The sequence below is a fragment of the Tenrec ecaudatus genome, chromosome 7 (genome assembly GCF_050624435.1).
Source record: "Tenrec ecaudatus isolate mTenEca1 chromosome 7, mTenEca1.hap1, whole genome shotgun sequence".
Lineage (NCBI taxonomy): Eukaryota > Metazoa > Chordata > Mammalia > Afrosoricida > Tenrecidae > Tenrec > Tenrec ecaudatus.
Window position 1 is genome coordinate 87,034,448 of NC_134536.1, and position 21,824 is coordinate 87,056,271.

The window sequence follows — 21,824 nt, forward strand, 5'->3', positions numbered from 1 at the left end:
ACCCTTCTGCAGGGAGATGTCCAGTTGTCTACAGATAAGCTTTGGGTACCCACTCCTCCTCATTCACAATGATAAGGTTTTTTGTTCTTTTTGGGGGATGGACAACAGAGAAGGGGGTGAAGGGAGATGCTGGATAGGGCAAGATATGACAAAACAATAATCTATAAATTTTCAAGGGCTCATGAGGGAGGGGGAAGCGGGGAGGGAGGGGAAAAAAAGAGGACCTGATGCAAAGGGCTTAAGTGGAGAGCAAATACTTTGAAAATGATTAGGGCAAAAAATGTACAGATGTGATTTTACAATTGATGTATGTATACGTATGGATTGTGATAAGAGTTGTATGAGCCCCTAATAAAATGTTTTTTAAAAAAAAAGATTTTTTTGTTCTTTGATGCCTGATACCTGATCCCATCGACACCTCATGATCACACAAGGTTGGTGTAATTCTTCCATGTGGGCTTTGTTGCTTCTCAGCTAGATGGCTGCTTATCTTTAAGACTCCAGATGCTATATCTTTTGATAGCCAGGCACCTTCAGCTTTCTTTTTTTTTTTTTTATTCAAGTTTTATTTTAAGTGATGTTAATTACAGCATTTGATGGGGGCGGATCTAATTCCACACAAAATGGAAGACTCTAAAATGTACCCATGACACGGCTAAAAAACAAATTGAGTGGTGAAGACACCACCAGCCCGATTGAGATTCTGGGTGCTGTCACCGGGTGGTTCCGGTTACCGACACAGCCGGCTGGGGGGGGCTATTGGTGTTGGGAGCTAGTCCACACTCCGGGGCAAGGACACAAAACCACAACTTGAGAGGGGTTAAAAGTCCTGGGTTATTGGCTTCATCACACCTACCTTCTTCACCCCAAAATGGCACACGCGCACACACAAATCAGCTACCACACCAGCAGAGGACTTTTGGTGTAAAGAGGTGATGGACCAGAGTGGAAACAGGTCATGAAGATGGGTCTTCAAAAGCCCCTTTCGGCTGGGTGTGCCCACACCATCAAGCAGTGAGCGCTCAGGTTAGGAAAGCAAGGTTCGATTCTCAAGAAGTCATAATTTCATTCCTGACTCACTGTGAAGTTACAAAGTGCCTACACATGAGCAGCTTCCACTTGCAGCCATTTCTAGATCAAAAAGAAACCTGGAACCTCTAGAAGGGGTCACCAAGTCCACCACCCCGCCGCCCAAAGTCTACAGCTGAAAGACCTTTTGGAGCTGGGTCTCTTCTGTACCTCAGAGAGGGGAACACGTTAAAGCTGAATCAGCTGTCACCTGGAGGTCTAACATGATATTGAGCAATGCTTGCATCCCAGACATACAACAGTAACAGGTACACTAGAATTCTGAAGGTAGCTATGCTGCAAAATAGTTTAAAATTAGATGATTGTACAGTATTCATTTAAGCTTGGAATTCCAGTCCTAGACCAAGCTTGTGGCCACCGGCGTTGATGTTCTTGCCATCCAGCAGAGCAGACAGCGTCAGTTTGATGCCTGGCTTTAGGGTCTAAGTGTAGCCTAAACCGATCAGGCTGGAGTTGTTCACCTTTGCCGAGAAGCAGGCGTCAGGGTCGATCTGGTACTTGGCTGCTATTCCAAAGCGGGTGTTGCTATTCCCAGCTGTCCAGGCGAGATTGACCGCAGTCTCCAACTTCTTGTTCACCTTCTGGTAAATGGAGCCGCCAAACTCTGTCCCGTCATTCACATTGGTGTGAAGCTGGAATTCATCCGTCTTATAGCCAACCGCAAAGTTGCTCTGGGTCACCCGGGACTTGGCGGTCTCAAAGTTCATCTGGTAGCCGGCCAGCCAGCCCTCGTAGCCCAGCACCAGAGCCCCACGGATGGCAGGCCCGGCAATGTCGAAATCCACGTCACAGCCCAGGTTGACGTGCTCCCGCTTGTACGCCGTCTTGATTTTGGCGTTCTTTTTCCCAGTGTTCGGGGAGAAGGATGAATCGAAGGTCAGCTTCAGTCCACGGGTCAGCTGGTCTTCCACGGTGATCTCAGTGCCAAGGGTGTTGTCCGTGTTCCACTTCTCTGTGAACGTCAGCCCATATTCGGTCCACCGGTACTTGGTTTCCAGACTGCCCGTGACTTTGTTGGTCTCAGTGTTGGCTGAGCCGGAGCTGGTAAATTCCAGTCCATTCTCGGATTTTGTTTTCAAATCCAGTTTTATGAGGCCAAACCCGTAGCCCTTGGTGAAGACATCCCGAGCAGGTTTGCCAAGGTCAATGTACGTGGGAGGGACAGCCATCCTCTGCTCGGAGGCGGTAGCAGCGGGCTCGGCGGTGGCGACGGCGTGGGCTGCGGCGCAGAGGAATCGGGCGAGCCGCACCTTCAGCTTTCTTCACATTTGCTTATGCACCCAGTTTGTCTTCAGTGATAGTGTCGTGAATGTGAGCATCATAGAATGCCAGTTTAATAGAACAGAGTGTTCTTGCATTGAGGGAGTACTTAAGTAGAGGCCCAATGTCCATCTGCTACCTTAATACTAAAACTATAAATATATGTACATAGATCAATTTCCCCATCATCATATATTAAATATATTTACATATGCAAATACCTGTATTTAGAACTCTATTAATGTCCTTTGGCTCCTAGTTCTTTCCTCTATTTCCTTTTTTCCTCATCCCACTATCACGTTCAGCCTTCATTTGGGTTTCAGTAATTTCTCTCCCTTACACTGCTTTTGATCAAGCCCTACTAGTCTCATACACCCTCCTCACTATCGATTTTGGAACACTTGTTGTTCCTTTGTCCCTGGGCTTGTTAACACCTACTTCCTTTCCCCTACCTCTCCCTCTCCCATGTCCCCCCAGAGCGGTCAGTCCGTTGTTTCCTCCAGATTGTTTATCCCACCTATCTTATCTAGATAGACCTGCAGAGATAATATGCACAAAAAACAAAACAGCACAAAACAAAGCAACAAAAGAAAAATCAACAACAAAACCACCACCACTACCATCAACAACAAAAAAGAAAAGCTTGTAAATAATTCAAGGTCTGTTTGTAGACCTTTACGAGTATTTTCCAGTTGAGTCTGATGGGGTGCCACACCCTGGCCCCAATGTCTATTTTTGGTATTCCCTCGGAACTTCCTTGCTCTGCTCCCCTTGTTATTCTGTTGCACACCCTTAGTGTTTTGCCTCAGTGTGGTGGGGTGAATGGGCGCAATTCCCGTGTCTCCAGTGTTGTCCCTTGTAGCACTATGGGTCAGCGAGAAGCGTCGTGTCTTATAGTGGGGCCAGCCCTATGGTTCTCTCTGTGCTTTGGCTGCTCTGAGCGGGACTCTCATCCTCAGGGCTTGGTGGGCCAGGATGTGTTCCACTCTCTCTTCCTCCCCCTTCATTTGCTCCTGTGTGCTCCAATCAGACATGTCACTCTCCCTGTGGTAGCTTAAGTGCTGTCATCTTAAGTGAATTCTTCTGCAGGGAGGGGGAGGCTGTCCACGTAGTTGGGATTGGGGCCAGCCCCTCAGACCTCTCTATTGGTTCCCTGATAATCTTTGATATTATAAAGGGTTAAAAAGTTGTTCACCCTACAATCATTTTTTAAATTCTGTGTTGTGCATTACGAACAACACCACCTACCTGGTACACTGCAGCATCCAGATTGCTAAGAGCGAGGAAAGCCATGTTGTTCTGCACAGCATACACCAGTGATGGCACACTTAGCTTCATCAGTTCCTGGGGGCTTCCCAAGACATTTTCTCTTAAAGATGTCTTGAATCTACCCAGACTGCCAGTTTCTCTTTGAAAACAAAAGGGGGTAGATAGGAGGGTAGGGGAGAAAGAATTAAGAGCATCCTACTGACACCCATTCCCTCATACAGAGGATAGTTACATTAAGCCCACTGATGCCACTTAGAAACTACCTTTGTTTTAATAATCTCCAACTACTTTCAGGGTCATTAGAAGAAATATACCAACAATGCACCCTTATAGAAGAATTACAACTACAAATTCTACTTGGGAAAGGATGCCCACAATGCAGCTACTGGTCAAAGCTCCAGTTTTTTAGCATGTTAGATAACACAAAACCAGATTGCACATCTTACCAAAAAGAAATGAAATGAGTCCCCTGCAACCTTACCTGCCCTTGACATCAATTTCACCCTGGTTATTTTTTTTACTGGGCAGCATATTAATTTCTAAAGTTTTTTTTAAAAGAAAAACTACTAAAGATTAAAATTTTAAAAAGAAAGAAAAAGGCCTTAATATATTATGCTAACCACTTGGGTTAAGTACTGAGAAATTTAGATCAATTTTTATCTGTAAATGAATTCAGTGCTTATGAAATACAGGAGACAATATCTTTTATTTACATAACCATATTCTCATTAAAAAGCTTAAGTACATATATGTATAATTTTGCAAGAAATCTCAGTAATTAGCTAATATCAACAAAAGTATATTTATGTTAACACCAGTAAGCTTCTGAAATTTTGGTTAATATAATCAAGTTGCTGATTATATGAATTTCAATACTACAAAAATAATTACCTACGTTCTGAGAACACAAAGTCTATAATGTCTAATTAATGATCTGTGATTATCTAGTCCTTGTAGAACACTCCAGACTCCAAGGAAATACTTAAGATAGAAAATGTGTCAAGGCCACTGAACTACAAGGCATTCTTATTTACAGCCCTTCCTTCTGTTGCCATAGTCAACACCCTCCACAGCTCACTGGTAAATCTGTGAAAGTACTTGCTGAGAATAAGCAATCTGGCAGTGGCCTACAAACTGTGTCAGAAGAAGGAAAACGTGCTGCCATCAAGTCAGTACCACACGTAGCGACCCCAGAGGACAGGGCCGAACTGCCTCTGTGGGTTTCCTAGACTGCAACTCTTCATCGGAGTAGAAAACCCTCTTTCTCCCAAAAAGCAGCTGGTGGTTTCGAACTGCTGACTTTGCAGTTAGCAGCCCAAGGCATAACACCAAAAAGATCACTTACAGAGAAATTCTAGATAGAAGAGGTTCCAGGTATCTTGTTTCCAGGTATCTAACAGTGGCCCTTTAAACATTTGACACTTTTTAAAAGCTGCCTTTTAATAAAAATCTACATTGTTGATATATTCCATCTTAAAGTATAAAGAATAATTTTCCTCTCCAGACCATATTATCTTCCAATTATAAAATTGAATAAAATATTTAAAAGATATGAAGATTAAAATTCAGAGAAAAAAAACCTATAGGGGTCCAATTCAATGGACTACCTTAGCAAAGTAATGTTTTTGAAAATATAATTAAATATTACCACAATGATCATTAATAAGCATCATGACAATATAATCCTTTTTTTTAATTCATCTTTTTTGGGGGCTCTTACAGCTCTTCTAACATTCCATCCATCCACTGTGTCAAGCACATTTGTACATGTGTTGCCATCATCCTTTTCAAAACATGTTTTTTCTTCTTGAGCCCTTGGTATCAGCTCATTTTCCCTTCCCTCTCCTACCCTCATGAACCCTTGATAAGTTATAAAATATTATTTTCATATCTTACACCATCTGCTGTCTCCCTTCACCCATGTCTCTGTTGTTCGTCACCCTGAATGGGGTGGCGGGGTGGGAGACAGCATAATCTTACAGATTGTGTTTAGCAGTGCTTTCACTGTACTGATTTATAATGTATTCCTAGAATGCTGATTTATATACTTGATGTATCTTTAGCGCATCATGGCAGGGAACTACTGAACAATGTCCTAGCAGTACAAACACTCTTCGGCTTCCCAGATCCATTAAGATTCCCCAAACAGATCCGAAAGGCTTCAGGACAGTGGTTGTCTTTTCCTATGGATGCCATTTTATCATCTCCCTCGGCCTTATCAGTACAAACCAATGAAGCAGTGTGTCTCAACCTTCAGGCCTTTGGTTCTTCTGCCTTTTAAAAAATGTTCAATTTATTAACATTTTTTAAATTGTGAATCGGGTAGGGTTTTATACTTCCAACCATGAATTGTGGGTTCAATGACTTTCTTTTCTGTTGGATGCTTAGGAGCTGTTTCTTGCTTTGTATTTTTCTGTTACTTCTCTGATGCAGCTATTAGAGAAGCCAAGGTATATACCAGATGCTAACTAGTGAAAAAGCTCAAGTTATATCACACTCGCTTAGATTTCTAGCAGTATTATATAACCATAGTAAGAGATTTTGAAGTTGTAAAATTAAGCAGAGGATGCTTTAAAAACTAGTAAAAGAAAAAACCAAAAATCATCAGAAAGTAAAATTAAGATCAAATACTTCTTAAAGCACATAGATAGCTTTACATTCTAAAATTATAGAAAAATCACAAGTGCTCCCTATTTTCCAGCTACATGCTAGCAATGGTTTGTCCTTTTGTGTTCCTATTAGGAACATAAAAATAAAGGATCAATTTTAAGTATATGACAACCTTGAACATACTGTAAGAACACATAGAAAACCAAAGATTATTTTTTCCTCTACTTTCCTGACCTGATTTACTCTTGAAAATCAAATTGCAAGCACCTTAATGAACACCTTTTGCTAAAAACAAATGTACTAAATATAATTACATACATAATGGTGCTGGTTAAGAGAAATAGACCATATAATCAAGTAGCATTTTAGATAGTCTTCTTTTTCATTGGGATGCTTACTTAAATCATTAGTCTGACTTTAGTTACCAGTATAGGATCAATAATGTGTAACCCTTTGTAACCTGAAGAAACTCTGAAGTTCCGAGTTGATTGCATAGCAAAGTCCATGTCTGCCTCCCCCAATAAAGTTCCAATCACCCGGCTAATATCAATTCTTTCTGATCAATGTTTGGCCAAAAGTAGGCCTCATTCTTCTAGCTCTTGATCTGCTGAGGAACTACTAGGACACATACTAGAAGGCATAAAATCTTGGCCAGACTACCAAAGTACTGTGCAAAAGGGAGCACTGCAAGTTACATGTCACTACAAGGGGACTACACACAAGTATCTGACAAGTCCACAATCATTCTATGTTATATCATTATGAGATAGTTAAGGTTTATTGTGCCAACCTGGCTGATAAACACATGTGGGGCTAATTGAAGGGCAGAGGGATAAATGGCTTGGTGAGTCTTGCCTTTCTAGTTCTCGGGTCTCTTGCTTTCTGATGGTTGGACCAGGGTGCAGCTGCCTTAACCAGTTCCCTGCTTCAGCTGGCAAGGCCCACTTCCTATAAGATATCCCCAAGAAGTCACATGGACCTACCCGAATGCAGCCCTGGGTGCTAGAGCAGCCATGTGGAGACCCCTGCCAGCACTGAGATGCTTACAAGCTCACTGATTCGGCTTTCCTCCTGCAGTCAGTGTCACAATGTGTGTTTTGTGAGATGGAGGAGGACTTTGTGAATGGGTGTCGGATATATGGGTTAATGTTGGACGTGTGGGTTTGGGAAGCACTGGGTTGGGATGTTTTCTTGATGTGCACTTAACCTTTATATAAAACTCTTATACATGAGTTTCTGTGGATTGGTTTCTCTAAAATACCCAGACTAACACAAATGAAATAGAATTTTCTGCAGTCTTATGTGGGTATATAGATCAAAGAATTAAGATGCATTTGGTTTATTAGTAAACATACCCAAAGTATATTACATTTATACATCCTGATAAGTTTCTTCGTAGTCTTTATAGACCATGGTGAAAAGTAAACAATAAAAAGTTGGCTTTATACTAAGACAATGTGAAAGTGTTTTCATTTACTTCTCTATATACTACCAACGGAGGTTTTAAATCAAAATTACCAGTATTTGTGGCAGGATTTCATAAGCATACTTCCAGCAAGAAATTTTCATGTGACTTGTAGGAGTAAATTGTTATAAAATTCAAAATTTTGTACAGCTCTATATTTTAATCAATCATAGCTTAGAAACTTATAATTCAAACATTTCAAAAAAAGAACACCAAAAATATAAAGATTTTGCAACATCAAGCTACTATCTAATTTACCTCAACAGCAGGATCTAGTTGTTTCCCTTTCGCTTACTAGTGATCTGACAAAATCACACATGTGCCAAAGGTGCTTATAAAAAGATATTTATTAGATATCTTTGTTTTTAGCATCAGGAGGATGGAAACAATTCCAATGTCCATGAGATGCTACATCCATATAATGGAATACCAGGCAGCTCTTAAAAAAGATGATATAGATCTCCCTCTACTGACACAGAACCATCACTGATGTGAAACACTGGATGAAAACAAAAAGCAAAGTGAAGCCATGTATATAATGTGTATCACATACAATGCCCAGCAAATAACTAAAAGCTACCAATTAGATCCTATAAACCTCATTTAACAAAATAAAACAGCCACCCATTAATTCTTCCCCCACACCCTTTTTTCCTTGCAGTTCTAACTTCTGTTTGAGATCATAATTTCAAATTCCATATTTACTGGAAATTCAAAATAAGTTAACTAGGATGGAGAGTACAAACAAAGACAAACCAAATATTTTTGATAATATTTCAAGTTAATAAAAGTTCACTAAAGGAGAAAGAATGAACCTGAGTATTCTCAAACATGAGATTTTTTTACCATGTGTGTTAAAATTAAAGACAACAAACAATGAGTACTAAATTTTAATTGGTAAGTTTGTTTTTCATAACTGTTTAAGTTAGAAATTCTGAAAGTACGTATCACCTATTCTAAGATTGGAAATAGAAAGTACAATGGGGATAATGGGAGGCACCATTTGACACCAATGGCAAAGATAAATATGGGAAAAGAGAAAACAAAAATAAATAAATAAATAAACTCACTGCCTTCCAATCAATTCCAACTCATAGTGACCATATAGGACAAGATAAAACTTCTCCAGGTGCCTTTGAACTGCTGACCTTCAGATTAACAGCCCAAAACATAACCACCACACCACTAGGCTCCTGGCTAGGAAGGGAGAGGCTGGAAGGAATCCTATGGTATTGGATCAGACTTAGAGGTAGCAATGGATTCATATACATCATTATGCACATGTACGCACACCGCCACACATGCTGAAATACATGGCTACCAAAAAATTAATGGAATGTAGCATTTTTTAATCCCAATTTCCCATGAACTCTTTGAGCCCCCTTGTTACACAATATAAGAACTACAAGGCTACATAAAATTCATGGAATGTAGCATTATTTTTAATACCAATTTTCCATGACCTCTTTGAGCCCCCTTGTCACACATGGGTGGACATTTGCACTATTCCCTAGTTCTATCTGTTGAGAGAGCACAGAGCAATGGTGCTCCAATAGGAATGTTTGTATCAAATACCTAGCCTGACTTCTAAATGTCATTCTCTACTAAACATGGGTTCCTTGGAAAACTTGATTTCAGCCTTGATGTAGGGAAAGTACAAGATAAGCCTAGGATATCTTACTACCTTAAGAGGTTAAAAAAAGGCTACTCTTAAGACTCATACAAAAAAACAGGAGGAGACCCCACTATCCAAATCTGGGGCAATTTACGGATCAAATTAAATAATGACAGCAACAAGATATAAGCCATAAAATAAAGCCATGAGTCTGTGGTGATAGAATGAATAAGTGAGAGAGAAGGGAAAGCTCCGCAAAGTAGAGTGCCGATTAGCAAATGTACAAGGAGTGACGGAATCAGAAACCCCATCAACTGGCAACCACCGCAGTGATAACTGCTGCAGGAAAGACTCTCAGAGGAGCACTGGTGAGTAAGTGTGACAAGAAAGGACTTCTACCTCCTTTCAAAGTCTCTCCACAAGATCCTCACTAGTTACCAAGTGGAGAATGATCACATGCATGGAAAAACTGTGCAGACAGTCCTTGAATCAAGACGTCACGGTAGCTCACCAGTAACGGGACACAATTGCTGTTGGTGCCTCGTGACATAATACATGGAGAAGGCATCATTTCTGTGGTATCTGTTACCCCTTAGAACGAAATCTGATAAGAAGCCATCAGAGAGCCAGTCTATAAAGCAAATGGCCTTTGCTCTCCAACAAGCTCAAGGGCATAAAAGGGAGAATTATTCTAGATTAAAGGAACTGGGAGAGTGACAGCTAAATGTCATCAAAGGTGATTCTAAACTAGGTCTCAGTTCCAGAAATTATGTTGCTATAAAAGACATTAGTAAGACAACTGGCAAAGTGTTTCCAAGATTAGTAGATAATAGTACTATTTGAGTACTACTGAGGTCTTGATTTTGATCATTTTATTGTGATTATGTAAGAGAAGCTCCTTGTTTTTAGGATATAAGCACTAGAGAAGAGGGACAAAGATATAGCTGATCAACTTCCTTTCTGTTCAGGGAGGGAACATTACAAATGCACGCAGAGAAACTGTGATGAAACATGCATGGTAAATTGTTAACAATTAGAAATAAAGTTTAGGAAGGAAAAAAGAAAACTGCTGAATGCACAGCAATGTCACTATGTCCTGGCTAATCTAAAACTGGTCATTTCATTGTTCTGCAAGACTCGTCATTTGAAACTGCAAGACCGAGGAACTTGCCTTCTAATGGCTTTCTAGGTAACCGTGAGCAAATTAAAATGCCTCTGAACCTAAGACTTGTCATCAGAGAAGTGGAAATGGCTGCGGCTGACAGGGGAGTAAAGAGTGAAACGTAAATTGGCAGCATTTGCCTGGGTTTCTCTCACCTGTTTCTAAATGGGGAGGCAGAGGGCGGTTTTCCCTCATGCCATCATTCTTGGGCAGTCTGCCTCACTCAATAGCAGCAATCCTGAGTGCATGGAGGCAGCCAATTTAGTTGCCACAAATCTCAGAGGAAGATGCTTGGCACTTTACATAACATGGCTTGACAATGATTAACAGCTGATATTCTTTGGTGTAGTTATTTGCTTTCTAAAGAAAAAAGGTTACATATCTGCTTATAAAGGTTTTCAAACATGCATTTTTAACAATGCCCCAAAAGGGGCATTCTTCTTTGACTTTATGAGGGCAATCTTAACTAAGATCAATAATATATGTTAAGTGGTTTCCTCGTGTTTTTTTGCAGTTTTCTTGAGTTTCTTTGAGAGAGTATGCATTTTTCTGCCTTCTGTTCTTTAGCCTAAATTAACATTACTTTCTTTAAAAAATAAAATACATAACCCTTTTAGGCCCAATATATACGGGTAAATCAAAGAATATTGCTATAAGATAGAAACCTGTATTATACAAAATACCCAAATGTGAAGCAATTGTTTCTTGATATAGCCTCCATCTAGGTCTACACACTTCTTAAGGTGGTGTTTCCATCTCTAGTCCTTCCCCCAAAGAATTCTGCCCCCTCCAATTTAGGGGCAAGATTAGAAGGCCGTAGGGCAGATGGAATAAGGTTTTCCAATGAAATTCTCATAGGCAGCCCTTGCTACCCTCTAAGAATGAGCAAGTGCATTGTCTTCATGGGAAAAAATTCCTCACACCAATTTTCTTGGTCTTTTTCCTCACCAACGCAGTGTTCAGTTTTTTAAAATGTTCTTCCTAATAGCCCCTAGAATCATATGCAGTATCCTTCAAGAAAACCTACCAAGATGATGTCCTTGGGCTCCCCAAAAGAAGTCACCATAACCTTCTGGGCAGACCTCTGCCTTTAGTTGAAGTGGCCCAGAAGGTCCCCTCAGAAGGCACTGTTCCAAAGGGACATTTTTGAGGGACCCTACTGAGACTAGGAGATATACATTACTGAGAGAACCTATCTGTAGCTATCCAGTAATTTCAAAGATAGGTTTAAACATATTTTACTTGGAACAAACGTGTGTGTGTACTAAAACTCTAGAAGCAATACTTTTTGACTTACCCTCATAGATCAGGTACTCGACTGAAGCAACGTTATTTTTATTCTAAAAAGTTAAATAGCCTAAACACAACAGAAAAAAAAAATTAAGTGCATTGATAACATTTTAGGTGGTCCAAAGAAAAGAATTGGGGTTAAAATGAAATTGTGATATTCCAACAGAAAAGTGGATGAAGGGAGATGTTGGACAGTGTAAGACATGACAAAATAATAATAATCTATAAATTATCAAGTGTTAATGAGGGAGGGGAAAAAATGAAGAGATGATACCAAGGGCTCAAGGAGAAAGCAAACATTTTGAGATTGGCGAAGGCAACAAATGTACAAATGTGCTTGACACAATGGAAATATATATGGATTGTAATAAGAGTTGTACAAGCCCCCCAATAAAATGATTTTTAAAAAAGAAATTTAAAAAATTAAATTGTGATATTCCAATGTCTTAAAGCCAACCAGCACCAAATGTTTCTGCCTGAAGCCCTTGCAGCCTTGGGATAAGAAACAGAAAGACAGGGGACCAAAGAGCATGGGGTCTTTCATTTGACCTTCACTGTCACTGACCAAATAGGCTTTCCTAATTATAAAAGCTCACTACCACCTTAAATCCTAACAAACTGGTCTTCCACTTAAAACCTGTGTCTGGAAGCTTTTAATTCATTTAATAGTTTTAATAGAAAGTTTGCTCCCCTTCTCAGAAGTCATTCGTCAAAACCTTCAACTCTAAATTTAGTAATGTATTATGTACTATTTTCTATTAACTGTATACTATTTTCCTAAGAGTATACAAAAACACCATTCTCACTACCAAGGTCGTCCTTTAAAGATTTCCTCTGAAGAGAAAGGTAAAGTTCTAAACTTTTGACTATTTCTGACATGATCACTCCATAGTATCCTGACATTATGGTCCTTTCTCTCAGGTGAGGAAAAAAAGGAAGTTTTGTTATAATATTTAAAAGAAAAAGTCCAATTTCAATCTTTAGCTCTACAGAAAGAATTATTTCAGCATCGTGTGGTAAAGAACTTTTTTAAGTACAGGTAAATCCAAATTACGAAATCAACTTTGCTACTTTGTGTATAGCACAGAATCTCAAAAAATGTAACCAATATTTCCTGATGTTTATAAGTTTCCTGATCACAACAATATCTATATCCAAGATATAGTGTCTGGGGTCGTAAAGGCTTGAAGGTGAACAAGCGGCCATCTAGCTCAGAAGCAATAAAGCCCACATGGAAGAAGCACACTAGCCTGTGCATTCACGAGGTGTGGAAGGGATCAGGTATCAGGCATTATCAGAACAGAAAATCTTACCATAGTGAATGAGGGGCGGAGTGCGAAGTGGAGACCCAAAGCCCATTGTAGGCCACTGGATATCCACTTATAGAAGGGTCTCAGGGAGGAGACAAGCCAGTCAGGGTGCGATGTAGTAACGATGAAAAATACAACTTTCCTCTAGTTCCTAAATGCTTCCTCATCCCCCACTATTATGATCCCAATTCTACCTTGCAGGTCTGGCTAGACCAGAGGATGTACACTGGTACAGATAGGAACTGGAAACACAGGGAATCCAGGGAGGATGATCCCTTCAGGACCTGTGGTGTTAGTGGCGATACTGGGAGTGTGGCGGGAGGGTGGGTTGGAAAGCGGGAACCGATTACAAGGAACTACATGTGACCTCCGCCCTGGAGGATGAACAACAGAAAAGTAGGTGCAGGGAGATGTCGGACAGGTCAAGATATAACAAAATAATAATTTATAAATTATCAAGGGCTCATGAGGGAGTTGATAAACAGTATGATTTCATTTACATGACCTCAAGGAATTAAAAAACTATAGGAACAAATTATAGATCAGTGGTTGCCAGAGCCTGGGGGTGGAAGGGCAAAGCTAACTACAAAAGGGCAGGGAGGCAGCTCTGAGAGAACTGTTCTGTATCTTAATTATGGCAGCAGTTACACAACTGTACACATCTGGCAAAAATCACAGAACTATATGCTACAGCAGTGAATTTTAGGATATATAGAATAATGCCTCAATAAAGCTTACCTAAAAAACCATTTTCTCTTTTTAATCAAAATGTAGTAGCCTAGAGTCAAAACATTAATCATTAGATCAGTCAGCCAACAAATACACTCTAGACTAGCAAGCTATTAAGACGTGGCACAGATGAAGAAGAAGACAATTGGTTGGTCGGCACACTGGCTTTAGGTCTAGCATAGGAATATGGAGGCAAACGATTCTACAGCAGCCAGTGCTCACTGCTGTTCCACTTTAGAAGTTCCTGAAGCAACACTTCAGATGAATCTAAAAGCCACTCGCTCCCACCTACACATATTTTAATAACTAGGAAAGTTTCTGTCATACCTACTGGGGCAAAAAAAAATCCTCATTTTTAAAAACAAAACTATCAGTTCACTTGGCACTTAGACCTCACTTTTAGAACCAGAAAGAACTGAGCCTGACCAAATGAAATGCCCTATTTCTAATATAATTACTACCACTACTCCACTACCATTTAATAAGGATATACTGTGTGGAAATCATCATGCTAAATACATTTACCTACAGAATTTTATTTCATTCTACATTAATTTCTCCTATTAGAAAAAATGACAAACCCAAGGCATCAGGAGGTTAAGAAATGTATGCACACGCATCATTCCAATGAGACTAGAGTTACAGTCAATCTGTGCTGCTCCAAAGCGCCTATTCTCCACTCTCTTATACTAACCACGTCCTTAGCTAATGATTCCTAAGTGACTTTACTGATTCAAAGCCGAGATACCACATATAAACAATGTGAGCGTGAGGAGCTTCAGATAATGTATGGAAAATGGGAGTACTTCTAGTATACTTTCCTTAAAAATTAATAAGGATAATTTATTCTAATTTAAGATCATTCACAAAAAGCACTTAGCACAGTACCTAGCACTTAACACAGAGAAGACACAAGAATGTTATTATTATTCTCTCTTTCTTAAAGCAAAGGCTAGCATGTTTGGTTTGGTTTGGTTTTTTTCAGTAAGGACCAAATGGTAAGTATTTTAGACTCTGTGAGTCACATGGTCATTGCCACAACAATAACAGATTTGGTCCAAAGCCTACAGTTTCCCATCCCTTATCAAGAGCAGGGTTCTTTGACCTGCACACCACTGAAATTTTAATCTGGAAATTCCTTTATTCCGGTGCAGTGTAGGAAATTTAGCAGTACCTTGTCCTCTATCCACTAGATGTCAGGAGCATTCCCCTCATTGAGACCATTAAAAATATCTCCTGGTGGGTAGGTGGGAGGTAAAATTTCCCAGGTTAAGAACTACTACTCCAAAGCAAACATATACAGAGATGTAGCTTGAATTTTCTAAATTAAAAAAAAAAGTGAAACAAATAATTTTACACACTAAAATATATTATACTTACTTAGCTAAAATCCCCACACTTAGCAATAATTTTATAACTTCTGTAATACACACGGCTGTGGTTGAAAAGTAGAGTTCTCTGCCTGAAGTCCTTGTGTATCTTAAAGCTACGGTGTATGCTGCGGCCACCAGGGTCATGACTGTCAAGCAGTACAACTTGAACCACAAACTGACATTCTCTGGAAAACAGATGCAACAAAACCATTATTGAGCACATAACACTAATACATAAAAGTTAGCCATGTTTTCCAATTTCAATTAAAAAAATACTTTTTTAAACCAATGACACTTAAACATTGACTTCAAAACAATCTCAATTTCATGAACATAGTCACCACACACAGCTAGTTTGAACTATGAACTTCAGTTAGGCATTGGTTTGGTTTCTGGAGAAGGCCCCAATTACAAAGTTGTATGATTTACTAACTCTAGTTTGTTCTTAGGTAGGTGCTGTGCAGTTGATACCAACTCACGGCACCTTATTGTGACAGAGTAGAACTGCCTCCTATGGCTAAGCTGTAATCTTTATGGGATCAGGTTGCTAAATCTTGGTCCCAAACTGCCAATCTTTTAGTTAGCAATCAAGGGCTCATTATTATAAATTTATCAAAGGAATATGAAAACAACTGCAGTCATATATATTCTAAATGTTAAAATACAACAGAAATAAAAGAAGCGAGTTTAATTTGGAAATTCAGCATAATAAAAAACAAATTCCATGTAGCTTACTTCACTGCATTATGAAGAGAACTATTTCATAGGATAGGTACGAGTATTAAGAATGAAGCTCGGTGTGACTTGAAGTACAGGGAACATACACGTTATAAATAATTGAGGAACTGCCTGCCAGTATGCCTGGGCTGCAGCCATCACATAGGCACCAGGATCACCTCTGCCCTTGATGTATTCTGATCAAGCGTCTTCAAAGAAAGCACAAGCCCTGTCCTCCCTCAGACTTCCTTACTCCCCACCCTTTGCTGAGCCTGCTATCATGCCAAACTCAAACTGCTTCTACTTCATTCACCCACCTCCACCGTTTATCCCCCAGCTCTTCTTAATCTCTCTCCAAGTCTTCTGGCTGATTAAAAAGGGATCAGCACACTTTTTCTTTAGTAAATATTTTTAGGCTTCCCCCAGGCAAGGAGGTAAAATAAGGATATTGTATAGTTCCTCATGGAACAAGAGAGAAAACAAAAGTCTCAGAGATTCTTCAACCGAATGCAAAATGTAGCAATCACTGAGTACAATACTTTGTAAAATAGGTTTACTAACGAGATTAATTCAAGGATCAGGAAGATGGCACAGGATCCCACAACCTTTCATTGTTATGCACAAGGTCACGATGAGCCTGGACTCCAACACCACATGAACAAAAATGAAAAATGGAGTTTTTGTTTTGGGGAGGGGAGTGTTAACATTTCACTTAATTGAGGAGTTCAAAGTTCGAATTCCATCATCAAATCAATTGCAAGTGATCATCTGTAAAGGCCATTCTTAGGGCTCAGATGCTGCAAAAGCAGGAAGGGATGAGCCAAATTTGACGATGGGCCATTCTTTGACAACCTCTGTTAACAGTCCACCGGGGCACTGGATAACTCTGGGCTGCTATTGTACTATACATGTGCAAACTACACTTCTGTTCTTTTGTTCTTTGTTTGGGGAGCCTAACCACAATTTTATTTTTATTTTTCATTTAAAAAAATTTATTTTAATAAATCACTTTACTGGGGGTTCTTACCACTCATAACAATCCATACATCAATTGTATCGAGCACATTTGTCTAAATGTTGCCATCATTATTTCCAAAACATTTTCTTTCTACTTGAGCCCGTGGTATCAGCTCCTCTATTCCCCTCCCTAACCAACTCTCCCACTCTCGTGAACCCTTGATAATTTATAAATTGTTATTTTCATATTTTACACCATCCGCTGTCTCCCTTCACCCATGTCTGTTGTTCATCCCCCTGGAGGGGGGCATGTTGTACGTCGATCATTACAATCGGTTCCCCCTTTCTGCTCCTTCTCCCTCAACCTTTCCCCTACCCTCATTGTTGGTCCTGATTCTGTGTGTCAAGAGAGCTCTTATCTGTGCCAGTGGCCATGTTCTGGTCTAGCCAGATTTGTATGGTAGAACTGGGGACATGATGAGGGGCGGAAGCATTAAAGAACTAGAGGACTGTTTGTCTTTCATTGGTGCTAAAGTGCACCCTGGCTGGCTCGTCCCTTCCGTATGACCTTTCTGTGAGGGGTGTCCAATTGTCTACAGATGGGCTTTGGGTCTCCATTCTGAACCCCTTTAGTCACAGCAAAATGGTTGTTTTGGGTCTTCGGATGCCTGACACCTGAGTTCGCCTACACCCCGTGATCACAGGAGTTGGTGTGCTTCTTCCAGGTGGGCTTTGCTGCTTCCCTGCTAGATCTAACCACAATTCTAAAACATAGGGTAACAGAATAAAATTCCAAACAAATGATCTTTATATATGCCAAGTAGAAACTTCTATATAAATATTTTCCACGGGTGGGGGGGAACTAAAGTAGTAAGTTAAAAGAATTTGTAAATCATATGCAGATTTGTGAAATTCCATCAGGTCTTAACTACAAGAATTACATGATAGCTCAAAAAAATAAAGCTTTTATCTGCCTCTCCTTTCAAAAAAATCTGTTGGTGCTGAGGGCGGTGGTGAGCAAGTATGAAGGAAGTAAAGGCGATCATAATACTTCCTTTGTTCTAAAGTCTCCAACACTAGAGATTAAAAAAATGTATGTCTTCAAAAATAAACAGCAATAGCCTTTAATTACTCAGGGAGGGGAAGTATTTGTCATCTTCTAGATCAGCAGGAAACAAACCAGTGCTCTACTGTTTTCTACAGCTTTCTCTATGGTCTGAAAGCTCCGCATGGTTTTATATTTTAAGTGGTTGACAATAAAATGAAGATAAGACTTTGCAACGTTATGATTAAATGCAATTTAAATGTCAATGTTCACAAGTCTTACTGAAACATAGGTCAGCTCATTCATTTCCATATTGCATATGGAGTTTACCCTACGAAAGAATTGAATAACTAACAGAAATCCAGTCTAAATTTGACTGGAAAAGTTTGCCAACCTACATTATCATTTTGGTAAATAAGAAAGTTTAGGACTGCCAAACTAAATTCTATTTTGTTTTAGCTATTATATAGATTCCTGATTCCTAATATAACAAAGTGAATACTTACATGAAACAAAAAATTTACAGCCAACAAGCATAATCTGACCTGTCATATCCTTTTGCCCTCAGCTTTGAAAATATCTGCCTAGTGATTATATGAGAATATACACTTCTTTCTTGAAAGTAGCAACTGGTCTAAGAGGAAGAGTGATGCATGTTAGATATTTGCCAAACATAGGGCTTCAACATGGACTATCATTTCTACAGTATATAAAGGAGTTTTTAAAAAATCATTTTATTGGAGGCTCATACAACTCTTATCACAATCCACACATACATCGTGTCAAGCACATTTGCACATTCATTGTCCTCATCATTCTCAAAACACTTGCTTTCTACTTGAGCCCTTGGTATCAGCTACTCATTTTCCCCTCCCTTCCCACCCTTCTTCTCTCATGAACCCTTGATAATTTCTAAATTATCATTTTGTCCTATCTTAAAACTGTCCAACATCTCCCTTCACCCACTTTTCTGTTGTCCATCCCCCAGGGAGAAGGTTATATGTAGATCCTTGTAATCGGTTCCCCCTTTCCACTCTACCCTCCCTCCATCCTCCCAGAATCGCCGCCACTCTCACCACTGGTCCTGAAGGGATCATCTGCCCTGGATTCCCTGTTTCCAATTCCTATCTGTACCCATGTACATCCTCTGGTCTAGCCAGATTTGTAAGGTAAAAGTGGGATTCTAGTGTCGGGGGTGGGGGAAGCATTTAAGAACTAGAGGAAAGTTGTATGTTTCGTCATTGCTACGCTGCACCCTGACTGGCTTGTCTCCTCCCCGCAACCCTTCTGTAAAGGGTGACCCAGTTGCCTACAGATGAGTTTTGGGTCTCCAATCTGCACTCCCCATCATTCACAATAATATGATTTTTTGTTCAACTAAAGGAATTTTAATGATAACATTTTAAGCATAATTTTCTATTACTTCAGCTTCACATGAGATCAAACTATCTTTTACTCCATTCACAAATTATTCAGTATATAAGACTTTGCTAAGTATGTATGGGCTGTGATGAGTTGCATGAGCCCCCAATAAAATGATTTTAAAAAGAAAAAAAGACGTAGCTAATTAGCTTTTTAAATTTTTCAGGGTATTAAATTTTATTGAAAATTTAAATTGTTCCCAGTGACTATGAACTTAGACCATAACCTCACACGTAGAAATATCTTGGCATTCATTGCTTTCCACTTCTCATAAAGTTCCCATAAGTTCTCACATGTTTGTTTCAGTGTGGAAAGTGGTCTCCCAAAGAGTGTCAACTATACATGGTAGTGAGAGAAACGAAATGGTTAAAAAAATCAACAGTTCTACACTGGAAAGGAAAAAAGAACCCTGGATAAACTAAAGCAGGTAACAGTTTCTGTGAATTGATCAAGTATGCTCCGTAATTTACATCTTTCAATAAGCGTGCCCCCCAAATGTAATAGCTTAATCACTCTTGCCTCGGTGAAACTGTGAGTTACGGAGGGGTCTAAACCACTAGGTTGGAGGTTCACAACCACCAGCCGCTGTGTGGGAGAAACACGAGGCTGACTGTGGCTATAAATTTATAATTTTAGTATAGGATCCATATGAGTCAGAACGGACTGGGTGGCAATTGATTTGGCTTAGCTCTCTAATAGGCAGGTGCATGTGAGGTGTGAAGTTATATTTTCAGGATTTTACATCATTTTATGGGAGGCATTCTTAGACTTGATAATTTAGAAATTCAGGGTCCTAGATATCGTTTTTCAATATCAACCCACTGCAACTGCAGTTTTCTATTATTCATTTCTAGTGGACATATAGAGGAGCCCTGGCGGTGCAGTGGTTACGCGATCTGCTTGGTAGGCAGTTCGAAACCACCAGCAGCTCCGCAGAAGAGACGGTATCTACTTCTGTTAACAGTTACAGTCTCGGAAACCCACACGGAGTCACTGTGGGTCAGCACTGACTCAATGGCAGTGAGTTGGGTTTGGATTGGACATGACTTGAAACAACCAAGGCTCGACAAATACTGATTAGAAATCGGTCTAGATGTGTAAATTGCTACAACTATTACAATCTGAACTTTCAAGTTTTTACTTCTCATTATCTTGCTGTCTCTATCTTATGGTTCTTATCTAAATGTCTTTTTGTTCTCCTTTACTTCCTGTACTGGTGCATTGGGTGGCGGGTAGCGGGGGTAGATTCTTAAGGCTGGCTGATCTGATATGGGAGCATGCTTACTTAAAGCAACATATGCAAGGACATACATGGGCTGCGCTGAAAGATGAACAAGGCCTCCCCAACCAGGAAAATAATTGGGCAAGCATGCAATAGGATATTCCTCAAATGTTTGTTCAACAACTGTCGAGACATGAAATCAAGTGTTTGTTCCATGGGAGAAGGGTGTCTAACCCTTGGTAGCTACCGCTCTATCACCCCAACATTAAGCTCTGGTCCCAACTTAAACACCCTAGTCAGCAAAAGCGCTGCCAGGTTCATCACACTCCTCCGCCTGAAGGGGCAATTAGTCACTAGATAGTGCCCAAACGTGCCTCTCCCTGGGGAAGGATGATGGATATCACTCCCACCCCAAATACCAATGCTCCTTCAAACCACAGGCATTCCCCTGGGGAGGAATTCCGCTAACGACGGCGTTCTCCATCTCCGTAGGGTACCAGTGCGGTTTTAAAGCCCCGAGGGGGGTTTCAATAGCTGTTCCACAGAGCAGCCCCGGGGCGGGAGGCGCAGAGGAGCCCGCAGTCTCGGGGAGCCCCGCCGGGTCGTGCCTCGCGCTGGGTGAAGCGGCTGCAGCCCGGGACCTGCGCCCGGCGTCCTCTCCGCTCCGCTGCAGCCGGGCCCGTCGGAATTCGCCTCCCACCCCCAGGCAGCCATCGAAGCAGGCGTTCTCGGGCTGCCGCTCCAGCCGGCGCGGAGTGGGTCACCAGGAGGCCGGCGCCGGAGGAGGCCGGCGGCCCCGCGCCGCCCCAGCGCACGGCGGCGCGGACTCGAGCCTGGGCGCAGCGCAGGAGAAACTTAGGTGCCGGACGCCTCAGCTGTCCCCACAGCTCCCGCGGCGCGACCCGGGCTCCGTGCCCGCGAGGGGCCCGGCAGAGCTGAGGCCCGTCCGCCCACGCCGCCCTCCCCGCGGGCTCCCGGCGGTGTGGGCGCCCGCTCTCCTCTCGCGGCGCCCGCAGCCTCACCTCTCGGGGCAGCCATGGTGGCCCGACAGCCCCGCGCGGAACTGACGCGCGCGCCCGCAGCGCGCCCTGCGCCAGACGCGGGGGACCGCCCCCTACGGCCATAGAGACGCGGGCAGCGCAGCCTAGAGCGTATCGCGGCGGACCGCCTCCAGCGCTGCACCGGAAGCCAGCGCAGGACCCGCCGGAGGCCCGCTGGTGGACGGAAGGCGGGCTCTCGAGTTCGCGTCCTGGTGGGCTCTTAGGTAACGCTTATTCGAGGGCGGTGTT

The 21,824-nt window shown here is 41.2% G+C and overlaps 1 protein-coding gene and 1 pseudogene across 1 annotated transcript in view; both read right to left on the minus strand.

Annotated features, from left to right (window-relative positions):
* SLC35A1 (solute carrier family 35 member A1) overlaps positions 1 to 21,677 on the minus strand; it is a 38,350-nt gene extending 16,673 nt beyond the window's left edge. The window contains exons 1-3 of the mRNA XM_075554795.1: positions 21,558 to 21,677; positions 15,180 to 15,357; positions 3,598 to 3,757 (exon numbers count right to left, since the gene is read on the minus strand). Of these exons, the coding sequence (XP_075410910.1) occupies positions 3,598 to 3,757; positions 15,180 to 15,357; positions 21,558 to 21,573 (354 nt within the window). The 5' untranslated portion in view covers positions 21,574 to 21,677. The remainder of the gene's footprint in view (positions 1 to 3,597; positions 3,758 to 15,179; positions 15,358 to 21,557) is intronic.
* LOC142453467 (non-selective voltage-gated ion channel VDAC1 pseudogene) lies at positions 1,061 to 2,345 on the minus strand (annotated as a pseudogene).
* Positions 21,678 to 21,824: the final 147 nt, after the last annotated feature.